Source organism: Galleria mellonella, unplaced genomic scaffold (genome assembly GCF_026898425.1).
Source record: "Galleria mellonella isolate WM207_F2 unplaced genomic scaffold, CSIRO_AGI_GalMel_v1 utg65, whole genome shotgun sequence".
NCBI classification, from domain to species: Eukaryota; Metazoa; Arthropoda; class Insecta; order Lepidoptera; family Pyralidae; genus Galleria; species Galleria mellonella.
In genome coordinates, this window is record NW_026442138.1 from 2,982,357 (window position 1) to 2,997,710 (window position 15,354).

General features: G+C 32.9%; 1 protein-coding gene across 1 annotated transcript; it reads left to right on the top strand.

The window, feature by feature from the left end:
• Positions 1–548: 548 nt before the first annotated feature.
• On the top strand, positions 549–14,691 carry LOC113519655 (zinc carboxypeptidase A 1-like). The gene is given in 12 exon segments (XM_052900506.1): positions 549–910; positions 1,532–1,919; positions 3,433–3,517; positions 4,634–4,836; positions 5,882–5,966; positions 6,860–7,075; positions 8,226–8,385; positions 8,966–9,356; positions 10,195–10,282; positions 10,831–11,033; positions 11,680–11,764; positions 14,345–14,691. Coding segments are annotated over 12 exon segments (2,388 nt in total). The 5' UTR covers positions 549–623; the 3' UTR covers positions 14,542–14,691.
• The last annotated feature ends 663 nt before the right edge of the window (positions 14,692–15,354 follow it).

Consider the following 15,354-nt stretch of genomic DNA (forward strand, 5'->3'; position numbering starts at 1 on the left):
CTACATACAACACATGTTATGCTATAGTTCAGGTCAATGGCAACACTTTAAGAGCACTATGAGCGGCACAGTATATTCAGTCCTAGTTCTGTTTATGTTTAAACGATAGATATTTACTTGCAGTCAGAGCTTAGCTTACTTACCATAATAAGTTATATAAAAAAACAAGGATATACATAAGTACTATTATTCTTTACTAGCTGTATCCCGTGGATTCACTCACGAGAATCAGTACATAAAGTATCCTATGTGCTATGTTAGGTTACAATCTACCTATGCACTAAATTTCATTTAAATCTGTTCAGTAGCGTTTTGCGTGAAAGAGAAACAACCATCCATCTGGCAATCCATTCATCCGTTCATTGTTATACAACACATTTATAAAATTAATACAATTCAATTTAAAATGTACGGAATCCTCGGAAGTGTGACGTCTACTCGTCGTGACCATTTAAAATAATTAGTACACAAATAAATGGGTACTTTATTTAAACGAGTAACAGAATGTGATATGAAGATACTCACGACAGAAATTACAAACATAGAACGTTACAAATTGATCAGTGCGGAATTAAATTGTATTAAATTATAACACTCGACAATTATCTTAAATTGTACGAAAAATGTTAAAACCACTTTTTATTATATATCTTTCATTAATAAGCATTTACGGAGAAAAAGTGAAATATACAAATTACAGTTTGTATAAAGTGTTACCAAAAAATTTTGATCAATTGCGTATACTTCAAGAATTACAAAATGGTGACAGTAAATACGATTTTTGGAGTCATCCAAAATCTTCCCTTGATTACGTCTCAATATTATCCAGTCCTGACAACAAAGATGTGTTGGAAAGTGTTTTAAATGAGAATGAAATTAATTATGAAATAAAAATAAGAAATATACAAGAGTGAGTACTTATTAACAATTTTATTACTAATTAGTAAACTTAGCTTCGTTTATGTGGTGATTTGTTATGTTTACCACACAAAATTTTATCAAAACCGATCCAGTAGTTTTTGTATGATGCATGCATAATCTAGACTTATTACATTTAGGGAATATAAAAAGATTTCGACCAGATTTACCTAAGGGTTATTAATTATTCTTGCTGTATTTTGGTCTATCAACATTATCATCATATCAGTTGTTAAGTGTCCACTGCTGAACATAGGCCTCCCCCATAATACGTGGTCTCGGCATAGAATGGACCCACCTCTTCCTTTCCCGTGATTGTCATAAAAGGCGACTAAGAACTTAATCGAGAGATAGACAGCAGCGTCCCTCTTAAAATATCATCAAGGCCAAACTGCGGTTGTCAACCCGCCTGCCAAGCGTGGCCACTACTGACAAAACTTCCCTTTTGTCAGTAGTTGCCACGGCCCACGGAAGGCCTACGTTTAGCATTGAACAGTTAATGGCTGATGATGATGATGATGATGATGAAAATATATTAGTATCCCATTCTAAGATCTTTTGCATTATAATATTTATGTGCTTTAGAATTTTCATAGTAATTTTTATATTTCAGTATAATAGATAAGGATGTGGTTAGAACATATTCAAGAGATAAGGTTAGAATGGAGTGGTCAGCATATTACAAGCTTGATGATATTTATAATTGGTTAGATGATCTAGCTGCGGTATATCCCTCAGTAGCAAGTATAATTGTTGGCGGTACTTCATACCAGGGGAGAGACATTAAAGGAATAAAGATATCCCATGGTTCTGGCAGAAAGGCTATATTCATAGAAGGTGGTATACATTCTCGAGAGTGGATTTCACCAGCTACTATCAACTTTATCACTAACGAGTTGCTTACTAGTAATGATACAGAAACTCAATCCGCTGCAAGAGATTTCGACTGGTATATATTCCCTGTCATTAACCCTGATGGTTACGTTTGGGCACATAATGCAGTGAGTATGAAATATATTTTTACTACCTTTTAGTCTGCACAGCTAGGATGAAAAGCGGTAATATTTTCTTCCATCTCATATACCATAACATTTAAATCAAGTTTCAGGACAATTACTTAAGCTTTAAAAGTGGTAGGTACGATGTAACAAAGAAACTTTCGTAATTTAGGATTCAAATAAGAATATAGAATTTAATATTAATGGCTGTAAAGGGAGAGGACATTCGAAGGAAATGTAGACAGATGATCGAAAAGATAATATGTATAAAAGAGAAGTGAGCTCAGGCCCTTTAGACAAGTGACAAGCGAATTCGTCGATGGAATCGACATCGCTAGCGAGTCCATGAGACAGAATGAGATAGCAACGCCGGATGACTCATTCCAACTCACGGACTCGCTAGCGATGTCGATTCCATCGATGTGTTCGCTTGCCACTTGTCTAGAACCCAGGTGTGACGGCCGATACAGATCAGTTAAAAGGAAGACTTGCTTGAACGACACTAAATAGATGGAACAAAGAAAAGACTGATAAATTTAGAATGGCAAATAAGTCGACAACTCTCCTGATGGAAAGGGGTAATCACAGCTTTAAAAATCCCAAGAATATAATAGAATATGTATATTCCAATGTCTTGTATCTTGTTATTTTGTTAATGATCACTGTAGTTTATGAACGCCTGTAACCATAAATCATAATAATCTTAGAACACACTTTTTAAAACATCTTATAATGTAATCTCTAAGAAAAAGTGCAAAGAGTTTATTCCACAGGCTGAGTGTTCGCAGAACTAAAATTTTGTGTTCATTTTGGTTATCTATGAATGTTTAATTTATGCGCCATTTTTCTAATCTTACCTCGTTAAACTAATATTTCTAATTAAGAGTTTAGCGAAATCACTGTTTTATAGACCATCATAATTATACTAATCTTAAAATAATTTTGACCTAAGACTATTAGAAATTTAATTCATACATACATACATACATATCTGTCACGCCTGTCTCCCATTAGGGTAGGCAGAAACAATGGAACGCCAAATGCTTCGGTTCAAACAAACCTCTTTCGCTTCTTCCACATTCATGAATCTTGTCATACACGCTCGCCGGTTACGGGTACTTTTAATTTGTCCCTTCTTCAGCACGTCGCCTATTTGGCGACGTGCTGAAGAAGGGACAAATTAAATTATTAATTCATACTGATCCTTCAAATAAATATTTGGTTGTGATATCAAATTTAAATTAACATTTCACAGATAGATGGCTTAGAGTGTGAGTCTTAATGGTGGTTTAGAGAAGTTGTACCATAAAATCGCCCCATTGTATTAAGATTTATATATTCGTGATCAACAAAAACGAATATTGGAATAAACGCTTTAGTTTAAATAGAATCCTAATTATCGATTAATTGTTGATCAAACTGATAAAGTCAATAATAATATATAGATATAGGAAGTTGACAATTCAACTATACTTTTTCTCTTTTTTTGTTTTTAATTTAAATATATTTATTACAGGAAAGATTATGGCGAAAAAACAGACGACCGTATGGCAATAGCATTGGTGTCGATTTGAATCGAAATTGGAATAATAACTGGCTAAGTATTTATCTTTGGATATTTTTATTTTATTTTAAACTACAAAATAATATAATACATATTTGGAGTAAAAAAAATAATAATTTAATCTATAAATAATGATGATTTTAATGTTATAATGCAATTAATTGTGAAAAAATTAAAACAAAACATTATTTCATTATTATGTCAGCCGTTAACTGTCCACTGTCCACTAGCAGTTCTCACGCTTGGCAGGCAGGTTAGCAATCGTAGTTCACCAGAAGGAGACTTTGTACAAAAGTCGATTGCTTGGGTACCTCATTCCCATTCGTGTTTCAACCGGAAAGCAGTTGTATTTGCATGGCTGTGTTTCGGTTTGAAGGGTGGAATATGGCGTGAATTTACAGGGTACAGAGGAATAACACCTAAGTCCTTAGGAATAACAATACATGGGGGTATCATGGGCGAAACGGTATACTCTGTTATGTCCATGGTACTGCTCATGTCTATAGACGATGGTTACTACTTTCCATCAGGTAGGCCGTCAGCTTGTTTGCTATTCTGAGTTGTATAAAAAAAAAATTTGGATTTGGTAATGTATTAAGAGGGACGCTACTGCCCGACTCTCGACAATTAAGTTCCCTTAGTCACTTCATACGCCATTAATGGGAAAGAAAGAAATTGATTATTCTATGCCGAGACTGTACGGCAACAGTTAATCAGCATATGAGGTTAAAGTTATGAGTTAATATAATAGGCTACAGAAAGTTTAAAATCTGGGGGTATCCCCAGAAGGATTTAACTGTTAACTGCCTACTTGATCATAGATTACGTAAAAAAGTAAAGTTTTTAAAAATAAATAGATAAATATAAATTAAGAATTCGGTTTTACGATCAAGTCATTGACTTTATTCGTCGCTAAACCAGTTCTTTTGATTTAAAAACTAAACTATTGAACCATTTTTATAAAAATATTATGAATCTGAAAGTCTGATCCAATCTAAAAGTAGTTGGGTCTAATTTAAACATTAGAGTAATCGGTTTATTAATAACGGAAATGCTAAGATAACAACCATAAAAAAATATAACCGAATTGACAACCCCTCCTTTTTTGAAGTCGGTTTGTAAAAAGTAAATAATTTTTTTTTTCTATCAACAGAGAAAGGTGCTAGTAGCAATCCATCGTCAAACAACTACGCTGGACCGGGCCCATTTTCGGAAATAGAATCGAGATCGCTCTCAGCTTATCTGACAACGATTGGTGACAAGATAGACTTATATCTATCAGTCCATTCGCATGGACAGTTGCTGATGTTGCCATTTGGCAACTCAACAGAACCTCTGGCTAATTATTACGATGCGGTGGGTACTCTTTATAAAATGCTAGTGATCTAGGCTAGTATAATTTTAGAACAAATTTTACTTAATGTTATAAAAAAATATCGCTAGGGAAAAGTGGCATATTTCCCTACTGGACACACAATGATGGAACAGGTGGAAAAAAATTCCACTCTTACGTCCCAGGGGAAAAGTTGGTAGGAAAAAGGAAAATGGCTGTTTTCTCACAGGTATAGATAGAATTTTCGAAAATAATATACAACTTATGTTACTCGCTAATAATCTAGCTTTTTATAAGTAAAAGAAATTGGTATGAAAATTGATTTAAGTGGACTGTAGAAACTTATAATAGGGCTTTATTACTGCTGTAAAATACCGGCACAAACAAACAAGTACAGACAAGATGTAGAAAGGTAAGGACTTACGGAATATTCTTGTTGAAGTCTGCCTGGAGCTGCCTACAAGTGTACGGGTTATCGGTCGTCCTAGGTTCACTTTTAACCACAAACTTGCCTAACTGCCTAACTGAAGCACCTTAATTATGATTATTTTATTCTGAACGCGCGAAACGGCCGCCATTGATGATTTGTGTTTTTTCTCGAATATTGTCATTTTGGGTAGCTCTGATTGGTCGCGTTCGCTGACAGGTTGAATGGAATGGAAGGGCGCGGGACATTTGAATGTACTTGTTTTAATGTTCTAACAGAAATTTTAAAATCAGTTGAGTAGTGTTTGAATTTATTTATTCCAAACAAACAATCTTTCCAATTTATATAATATTAGTATTGATATAAATAATAAATTGATTACTATAATATGTGTTTTTTTGCAAAGTAAAATTTAGTTATTTATTAATTATAAATTTTTGAGGTTTTGATTGTTTGAGGCAAATAGATTTATCGTCGTAATCCAACCAACGAACTTAGTAGTGACAATTTCATATGTAATTATTAAATCTATCGATTGATAAAAATATATCACAGTCTGTTTAAAATTGGTGAAGAATTCGTATAATTTACAGACAAAAAAAAATCCTAAAAATATATATTCGATTTTAAAAAATTTTCAGTTAAATATTGGTAGACGCGCTATGGGAGCACTCTCCGTTAGATACGGAACTCAGTACACTACTGGAACCATAGCAGAGACTATACGTAAGTTAAATAATCCTATTTATATTATAAATGCAACAGTTTATAGAGAGAGATGTAATGGATGGGTGGATGGATGTTTTTTACTCTTTCACGCAAAAATTACTGAACGAATTTGATTGAAATTTAATACACAAGTAGATACATAACACACAAAATTAACTATTCTATCTTAGAACATAGGATACTGTATGTACTGATTTACGCGATTGAAGCCCATATATATATATATATGACTTTGCAAAAAAGCAGTAATTTCGATCATTACAAAATCAACATAGATGTAACGTTTCGATTACAAATAAATATCAAAATTGATTGGGAAATACAATGTTAAATATAAATAAAACTCTTACAAGCGAAACGAATCTAGCAGTGTTCGCTACATAGCAAACGTTATCAACATTTTTAATAAGTTAATGAAAATTTTAGTCACATTTAAGTTAGTAATTTAATTCATATTTTTTTATTATTTGTCTTTTTTCTATTTATATATCTTTTTATTCTTTATATTAACTTTTTTGCCAAAATTCTTGCTTATATACAAAGTATAATTTATAAAACTTCATTACTCACAAATTTTTATGGTTTCTTACAAAATAATAAATACTCTCTTTTAAGGCTAAGGCTTTAATGAAAGAGAACTCTTACAGAATTAAGCTCGCCTATTGTCTATCTTTGGACATAATTTGTAACTATACAATCTTTGTTACAATAAATATATTCTTTAAAAAACCTTATATTGCGACTTCGTCCATCCGTCATTCAGGGAATCAATGGATAAAGATCACCGAGTATTGTTAATTATAGTTTATGAGGAACTCTTTATAGCAGGAGACATGTAATTGTTGAAACGATATAGATCTTATGCCAGTACTAATAAAGTTTTTTTTCAGGTATGGCCACAGGTTCTACTGTTGATTGGGTGAAGGAACAGCTACGTATTCCTCTTGTCTATGCATTTGAACTTAGAGATCGTGGAACTTACGGCTTCTTATTGCCAGCTGATCAAATTCTGCCATCTGGTGAAGAAACGATGGACTCTATTCTTGAAATAATACATCAGGCTAGAAGATTTGGATATTTAAAAAACTAGAGGTATAGTGGTAACAGTATAAAATAATATTATAGTGTATTATTGAGATACTGAATTTGGCTACTGTTATATGCATGTAATTTATGATTAATAAAATTTATTCTATAAAAAGAAAGAAATAATTTACTTCTTTATTTTTCCTACATTTATGACAAATATAAATATATACAAATAAAATAAAGATAAATATGTCTTTTATTTACACTTGTATAAATAAAAATCATTTGTATGATGAGTGAAAGCGAATTCGTAAAACTAAGACGCTACGGCATCGTCATCATATCAGCCTTTAACTGTCCACTGCTGAACATAAGGTGGTTTTGCTAGTAGTTGCCATTCTTGGTAGGCGAATTTGAAATCGCAGTTATGCTTTGGAGATGTTTTAAGAGAGATGCTGCTGTTCATATCTCATAGATTTCACCTATACGAGTATATGGAAAATTTATTGGCTTATTTTGTTCCTTATCTTTAAAGTAAAGATCCGTGTCCAATAGTGGAACAGCATTATTATTATTTGTTTAAACCATATCCTAAGCGATGCTTTTGATATAGGAAACATAAATGTTTAATATTAACGGGCACTGTATTACGTGAATGTATTTTAGCATCCAATAATATTACCACCAAAAGGACCTTACATCTTATATAATAATTGAAGATTTTATTGCACATAAAAACAAGTACTTTAGTTGTGGAAAAAGGAGTTATTTTCATTTATAACCTAAACTACTAATTAATTTCTATGGGGACCATCTAAAAGTATATCCATTCGGATAAAAAAATAATTTTCCAAATCGGTTTACATTTGATAGAGTTATGAGGTAGCAAACAAAAAAAAGATATAAACAAATTGAGAACTTTCTCCTTTTTTGAAGTCGGTTAAAAATAACAAAACACATTATCAGTTATAATGGAATTTATTACTTATCAAATTAATCTTATAAGTAACATTTGATAACGATTAAAGATATAACATTACGACAGAACTGATACACTGAATTAATATTTAAAATCGTCAACGTATAGAAGCAACATGTTAAAATATACTACGTTATTTATATTAGTGATTCTATCATCATTTATATTGTGTGAAAAAGTTCGATATGACAACTACAGTCTATATAAAATTTTACCAAGCAATCAGACTCAGTTGAAAGTGCTGCAAGAACTACAGAATAATGACGTCAGATACGATTTCTGGACAGATCCAGGGCCGTACGCTGATTTCGTATCGGTTATGTCAAGTCCAAAAGACAAGGCCGATTTGGAAGACTTTCTAACGCAACACGGAATAAAATTTGATATTCCCGTATTGAATATTCAAGAGTAAGTATTTTTTTTTATTTTAATAATTATTTTATTAGTTATCTTGAATATTGAGTTCAAGTGGTTTATAGAAGCAAACACAACTGCTTTACGGTTGAAACACGAATGGGGCAGAGGTATCGAAGCAATCGACTTTTGTACAAAGTCTCCCTCTGGTACTCAATAATTGTCTTTATTTGAAATCAGTCAATAGGAAATGGCTAAATGAATGTGGGTTTAATTTGGACTATTTCATAGAATATATTACACAGGACATTTAATCATGGGAAAATCAGAAGTAGCAGCTATTATATCATATTATATAAAAATAATAAAAATATTTGTTACATACCATATCACCAATACAATCTAAAACACTCTTTGTTACTAATTGTTTAATAGAATATCTAGAAAGAGAAATTCGTCACAAATTACTGTACAATCGTTTGGGAATTTCCAAAAACATTAAACTTTATAATATACTTTGGTACTAAAATAACAATTACAGGAATTCGTTTAATATTTCTATGTTGGCCTGATAATGGAATTGGTTTGATATATTAATTTCTTAAAATGAAGAAAACTTATTATTATTTTTCAGGGCGATTGATAAAGAACCAGTAAAAAAGTACACAAGGAGAAACACTAGATCAATGACATGGGATGGATACTACCAACTTACAGATATTAATGCGTGGTTAGATGATCTAGCATATCAATACCCAGACTCAGTGGAAGTTATCAAGGGAGGAGAAACATATCTAGGTCGAGATATCAGAGGTGTAAGAATTTCACACGGTTCCGGTAGAAAAGCTATATTTATCGAAGGTGGAATACATTCTAGAGAATGGATTACAGTGGCCACAGTGTGTTACATCATTTCTCAGTTATTAACAAGCAATGACTCTGAGGTCCAAGGAATTGCACGTGATTTCGATTGGTACATTTTCCCAGTAACAAATCCTGATGGTTATGAATGGACCTACCAAGCAGTAAGTAATGTTCTAAACTACAAATTAAGACAACAAACTTACCAAAGGGAGACTTTGTACAAAAGTCGTTTGATTGGGCATCTCTGTCTCATTTGTGTTTCTACCGTAAAGCAGTTGTGTTTGCAAGGCTGTGTTTCGATTGGTAGGGTAGGCTATGGCAGTGAATTTACAGGGTACCGAGGAATAACACCTGTGGAATGTCAACGCATGGGGGGTATCATGGGCGAAACAACATACTCTGTTACATCCATGGTACTGCTCCTGTCTATAGGCGACGATTACCACTTTCCATCAGATAGGCCGTCAGCTTGTTTGGCATTATTAGTTGTAAAAAAAGTCGCTTTTATCGCTTTTATTTCGCGTTATCTTGTCAAATTTTATTAGATGAGCTAAAAGTGAAGTTTTAACTAGTGCCAGTGTTGACTATGGAACCCAAACACGATCCTATACTATTAGTTATGTGCAAAAGCCCCAAGTTGCTCAGATGAGCTACGAAAAGGGTTACGCTCAGAGTTTCGTTGATTGATAAAATTAAAATGAGGGTATCTGCAGAAGAACCAAAATTACTAATATAACAAGTTTAAGTGACAATATGCCGACCACTTAATTAACCAATAACTGACGGGGAAGAAAAATTCTTGATTAAAAACTACAGACAAATGCAATGTAGGCGATATAGACTAAACGGAGCGACAATTTCAAATGATTTGCAGAGAAACAGTGAATGCAGATGATATAGGACCGTTCCTTGTCTCTGTATAAGGAGAAGACCTATGTTTATCAGTGAACAATGGCTAAAATTATAATAACATAAAAGAAAATGTGTTTTTTTTTTCAGGATAGAATGTGGCGCAAAAACAGACGGCCGATAAATGCCAATGCGTACGGTGTAGACCTAAACAGAAATTGGAACAATAATTGGCTAGGTAAATTATAAATAAAAAATTTAATAATTTTTGGTAATCCTATTGATTTTATAAATGCAGTTTGTAAAGTTAAATGGTCAGATGTTTGTTGCACTTTCACACAAAAACTACTAAAAGCACTGATTTAAATTAAACTTGGTGCATACATAGATGTCGTAAGAGGTGACTAATGGAACTTGATGGTACAGAATGGAATGAATGTTTATTGAAAGCTGTATATTATTTATTATTTTATTCGTAAGATGTTCATAAAGTCTTAAAGGAAATTTACATATTATTTAAATTCATCATCAATAGCTTGGTGGTCGAGGGAAGGGCAGCAGCATCTCTCTAAAAATATCAAGCTTAAATGCGGTTGCTAATCCGCCTGCCAAGCGTGCCAATTATGTATTGGTAATAGCCTCTTTACGGGGAAGGCCTATGTTCAGCAGTGGACAGTTAACAGCTGTTATAATAACAATGATAAAGCAAAATATATTACGCTGATCCCAAATAATTGGAATAGGAAGACGATGACGTTGACACTAAGATGTATTTTTTATCCACAGTATTTGGTGCTAGCACAAATCCAAATTCACAAACTTATCCTGGACTGGGACCATTCTCTGAGCCCGAAACGAGAACTTTATCCACATTTATCAGAAGTATAGGCAATCAAATAGACGTGTATCTGTCCTTCCATTCGTTTGGTCAACTTTTTATGGTGCCGTTTGGCAACTCCACTGAGCCATTGGCTAATTATCGAGATGCGGTAAGGTTCATTTTTATTTTTTCTTAATATCTTTTTTAAATTTAGTTATTCTATTTTAGAATAAAATAACTTTTCTTGTTATGATGAAACAAACCTGATATATGTAAAAAGATATATATATTTCATTTTAAAAATAACTGAATTGGGTATCATTGTTTAATCATCACCTCAGTAGTGTAAAGAAAAAACTAAAGTTTTTTTTTTTATTTAGAGGCTTTTATCTTATAAGGATATGTCAGCCTCATCGTACCCTAAACATAAATTAAAGATCTACTTTCTTATTTAGAATACGTCACAAATTGCCATGTCTTTGTTCGGAACAAGTAAAATGCGTTGGATCAATAGTTGCTCCTTACATTCTTAATTGTACACAAAACATAATGTTAATAAAATAAATTAATTAATTAATTAAGTAATTACAATTCATTGTAAACATAATGTACAAAGGCGAGCTTATCTCTAATAAGAGATTTCTTCCAGCAAAACCTTTTCATGTAGATTGTGTTATTTTAAAAATAAAAATAGGCAGTCATACGATCTGCATATATTGTATAAACATATCTTATATATGTATACACATTATACTATTTATTAGTAAAGAAATATTTTTCAGCCAAGTATCAGCCATTACAATTACTTATTTCAGGTAAATATTGGCAGAAGAGCTATGGGTGCTTTATCATCTAGGTATGGAACTATGTACAGGACTGGAAACATAGCTGAAACTATTTGTAAGTATTACTGGTAGCACTATTTACAATACTTTACATTATTAAACAATTTTAACAATTCAAGATTGTATTGCACAAAAAATACTGATTTCAATTTTGACAAAACCAATTATTTTGATTTCTAAACTAAACTACTAAATCGATTTCGATAATATTTCTATGGGACCAATCTGAAACCATATTCTGTGAGATAAAAGAAGAAGTTCCTAAATCAATTACTAATTGATAGAATTATGAGGTAATAAACATAAAAAAAACTCCTTTTGTATTCTCGGTTCGGGGAAAAAGTTAACAATTTTAAAATCATTTTTCATTTTAAAATTAAGCTGGTTTTAAATAAAAATCATTAAATTTACGAGAATATTAATATTATTAATATAATTCCCAAAGAGGGTTGACGTCAGGCAGGCGGCCGGTCGTATTACTATAAGCTAAATCCTTTTGTAATATAGATAAAACCATATTACGCCGACCCCAAATAATAATTGGGATAAGGGTAGGAAGATGATGATGATGATGATTAGTATTATTAATAGCTACTGATAGCGAATTATTTTATTTTCCAATAAACGAAGATATCCCGTAACGTACACCCAGAAAGAAAATTGATCTGAGAATCAGTAACGTGAAAAGCCAGCTTTCTAGTTGAAATTTATTTTGCAAATTATAATTTTTTTTTATATAAACATAACCAATATTAGTAAAATCTCAAATAATATTGGAATTACACTTGTAAATAAACACTCATTTTAATTTTCATTATTTAAAATGATTTTTAATCATCACTGTAATTTCACCCATAAAATTTCACATATATGGTATACTCGCAAAGAATCACACTTGCTGTTGTTCTGTATTGAAAATGAAATATGTCTCTATTCGCTTATTTTTCGACAGTGATTTTTTTATACAACTTGGAATGGCAAACAAGCTGACGGTCCACCTGATGGAAAGTGGTAACCGTCGCCTATAGACATGAGCCTATGGACATAACAGAGTATACTGTTTCGCCCATGATACCCCCCATGCGTGGCCATTCCTGAGGACTCGGATGTTATTCCTCTGTACCGTGTTCAAACCGAAACACAGCCATGCAAACACAGCTGCTTCATGGTTGAAACACGAATGGGACAGAGGTACCCAAGCAATCGACTTTTGTACAAAGTCTCCCTCTGATTCTTGATGAGTAATCATAATGGCAGTGAATTTACAGGGTATAGAGGAAGTATCATGTGCAAAACACTATACTGTTATGTCCATGGTACTACTCACGTATATAGGCGACGGTTACCACTTTCCATCAGGTGGGCCGTCAGCCTGTTTGCCATTCTAAAATGGAATTCTAATGCAGCAACTAAATGCGATTTGCTAAATTATATTTGTAGCAATCAAAGTGTAGAGAAGTAGCAAATGGTACTTATGAATGTTAATAGCGCAATTGGAATGATTTAATCTTAGTAGATATAGATAATAGAATGTTAATCAGAAGTTTATTATTTCGTCACAAGGTCACTGTTTAATATAATTTTATACCAGATATATAGAATGTAGTATACAAGTATGAAAATGAATAGGTATTTAAAATCTACTATCGATAAAGTTGTAAGTAAGTAAGTAGTAATTAATCCGTATTCTAAATATTAATAGTTGTAGCACTTTAGCTGTCCGCTAACGACATGCTTGTATTGGGTTGACTGGAAGAGACCTCTGTCAGAGATAAGTCCACCCTTGGTCACAACTTTTATAAATGCATTAACAATGTAATATACAATGCAATAAAGAATATATACATACACACACATGCACACGCACACGCACACACACACACGCACACACACACACACACACGTGTATGTGTGTGTGTGTGTGTATTCTTTACTATATATATAAAATTACTTTTATAACTAAAAAAGGAAATGTTCTGCTCTCTTATTTTCTATATTGCAAATATGAACTTTTTTTAATCAATTGACAATTCTGTTTTTAATCGAAATAAAAATTTTAAACAAGCATGCTGTTAATACTCACACTATAGCTACAAAATATGCACTTATACATTACAACAGGATACCATTTTCGTCGTAAGGAGTAAAAAAAGTCGACTAAGAGAACTTAATGGTCAAGGGATGGGCAGCAACGTCCTTCTTAAAACATCACCGAAGGTCAAACTGCGATTGCCAAGCTCCCGTTTCTTATGATAATTTATGGGAGAGGCCTATGTTCAGCAGTGAACAGATTAATATATAGAGAGAGACGTATTTATAACCATTCAGTGTGATGGGAAAGGGATTGATAGTAATGGGGTCTAATAGTCCCATTACTGGCAATATACCCTCTCAGGTTGACCTCCACGCGGTTCCCCCTGGAAACCATCATGTTTAATTCTTTTCCAATTCATCATGGGGGGGGGGGGGCAACTAACCTGCATTCATTCTCACCTATCATCTTCCACTGGTGCCTCGTCGGTGTATACCAATAGCGCGGGCGGGGTTACTAATCCATTTTCACCCATAAATAAAAAAAAAACCATTCAGTGTGTTAACTATATGCATATAACATGTATCTATATTTTAATTTCAGATCAAGCCACTGGCGGCAGTGTGGACTGGGTGAAGGAACAGTTAAAGGTACCTCTTGTCTACTGCTACGAGCTCCGTGACCAGGGTCAGTTTGGGTTCAATTTGCCACCAAATCAAATCTTACCGACTGGCGAGGAAACTTTGGATTCTATAGTAGAACTCATACTACAGGCTAGAAGATTTGGTTATTTGAATTGAAAACATAGACTCGGTGGGATCTATGCTTGATTTTTATTATTCTGATATTAATTACAATAAATAAAACTGTACTAAATTAATAATGAAACGATATTCAATTGAATTTACGACCTTAATAATCATTAAAGTAATAGATTAGATTTAGAAATACCTTTGTATTTTTTTATCACATTATTGGTGGTCCGTTTATGTATTAAAATAATTAAGTTCACATATTTAATAATTTTTACTAGCGACTTTGTCATCATGACTAGGATATGTTTATTGACCAGTATAATAAGGAGCTTATGTCTTTTTTATATTATATAAACTTCTTATATCAAATTTTATATTGATTGGTTAACCCGTTAGTTGCACTAAGAGGCGACAAGTACGAGATGTAAACTCACTTTCAAATTTATAATATTACTAAGGGCTGTAAATACAAAATATTATTTGACTGTTGCGTAAACAAAAGGCAAGTAGTGGTGTAGGAAAATGGACTAAGTAGCTTTTGACTGGCACATCAAAGTTCCATCCCAACCATCTGGATGAGAGAGGGTCTTCAACCGTAAGCATTTCAAGACACGTTCCTCCATACACGGCTATGATTTAAAATCACCTCCCAACAGTAGTACTTCTGAACTGATACAATATCTTCACCTTCAAGAAAAGGGCATTACCAGAGGAAGACTTTGTGGCGACGATTACCACTTTCCATCAGGTGGGCCGTCAGCTTGCTTGCCATTCTAAGTTGTATAAAAAAATATATATTCCTTTTTAAAGGTTTGCAACACTTTTTCGGTGTAGCAGGCTGGGTGGCAGTAGTTACCA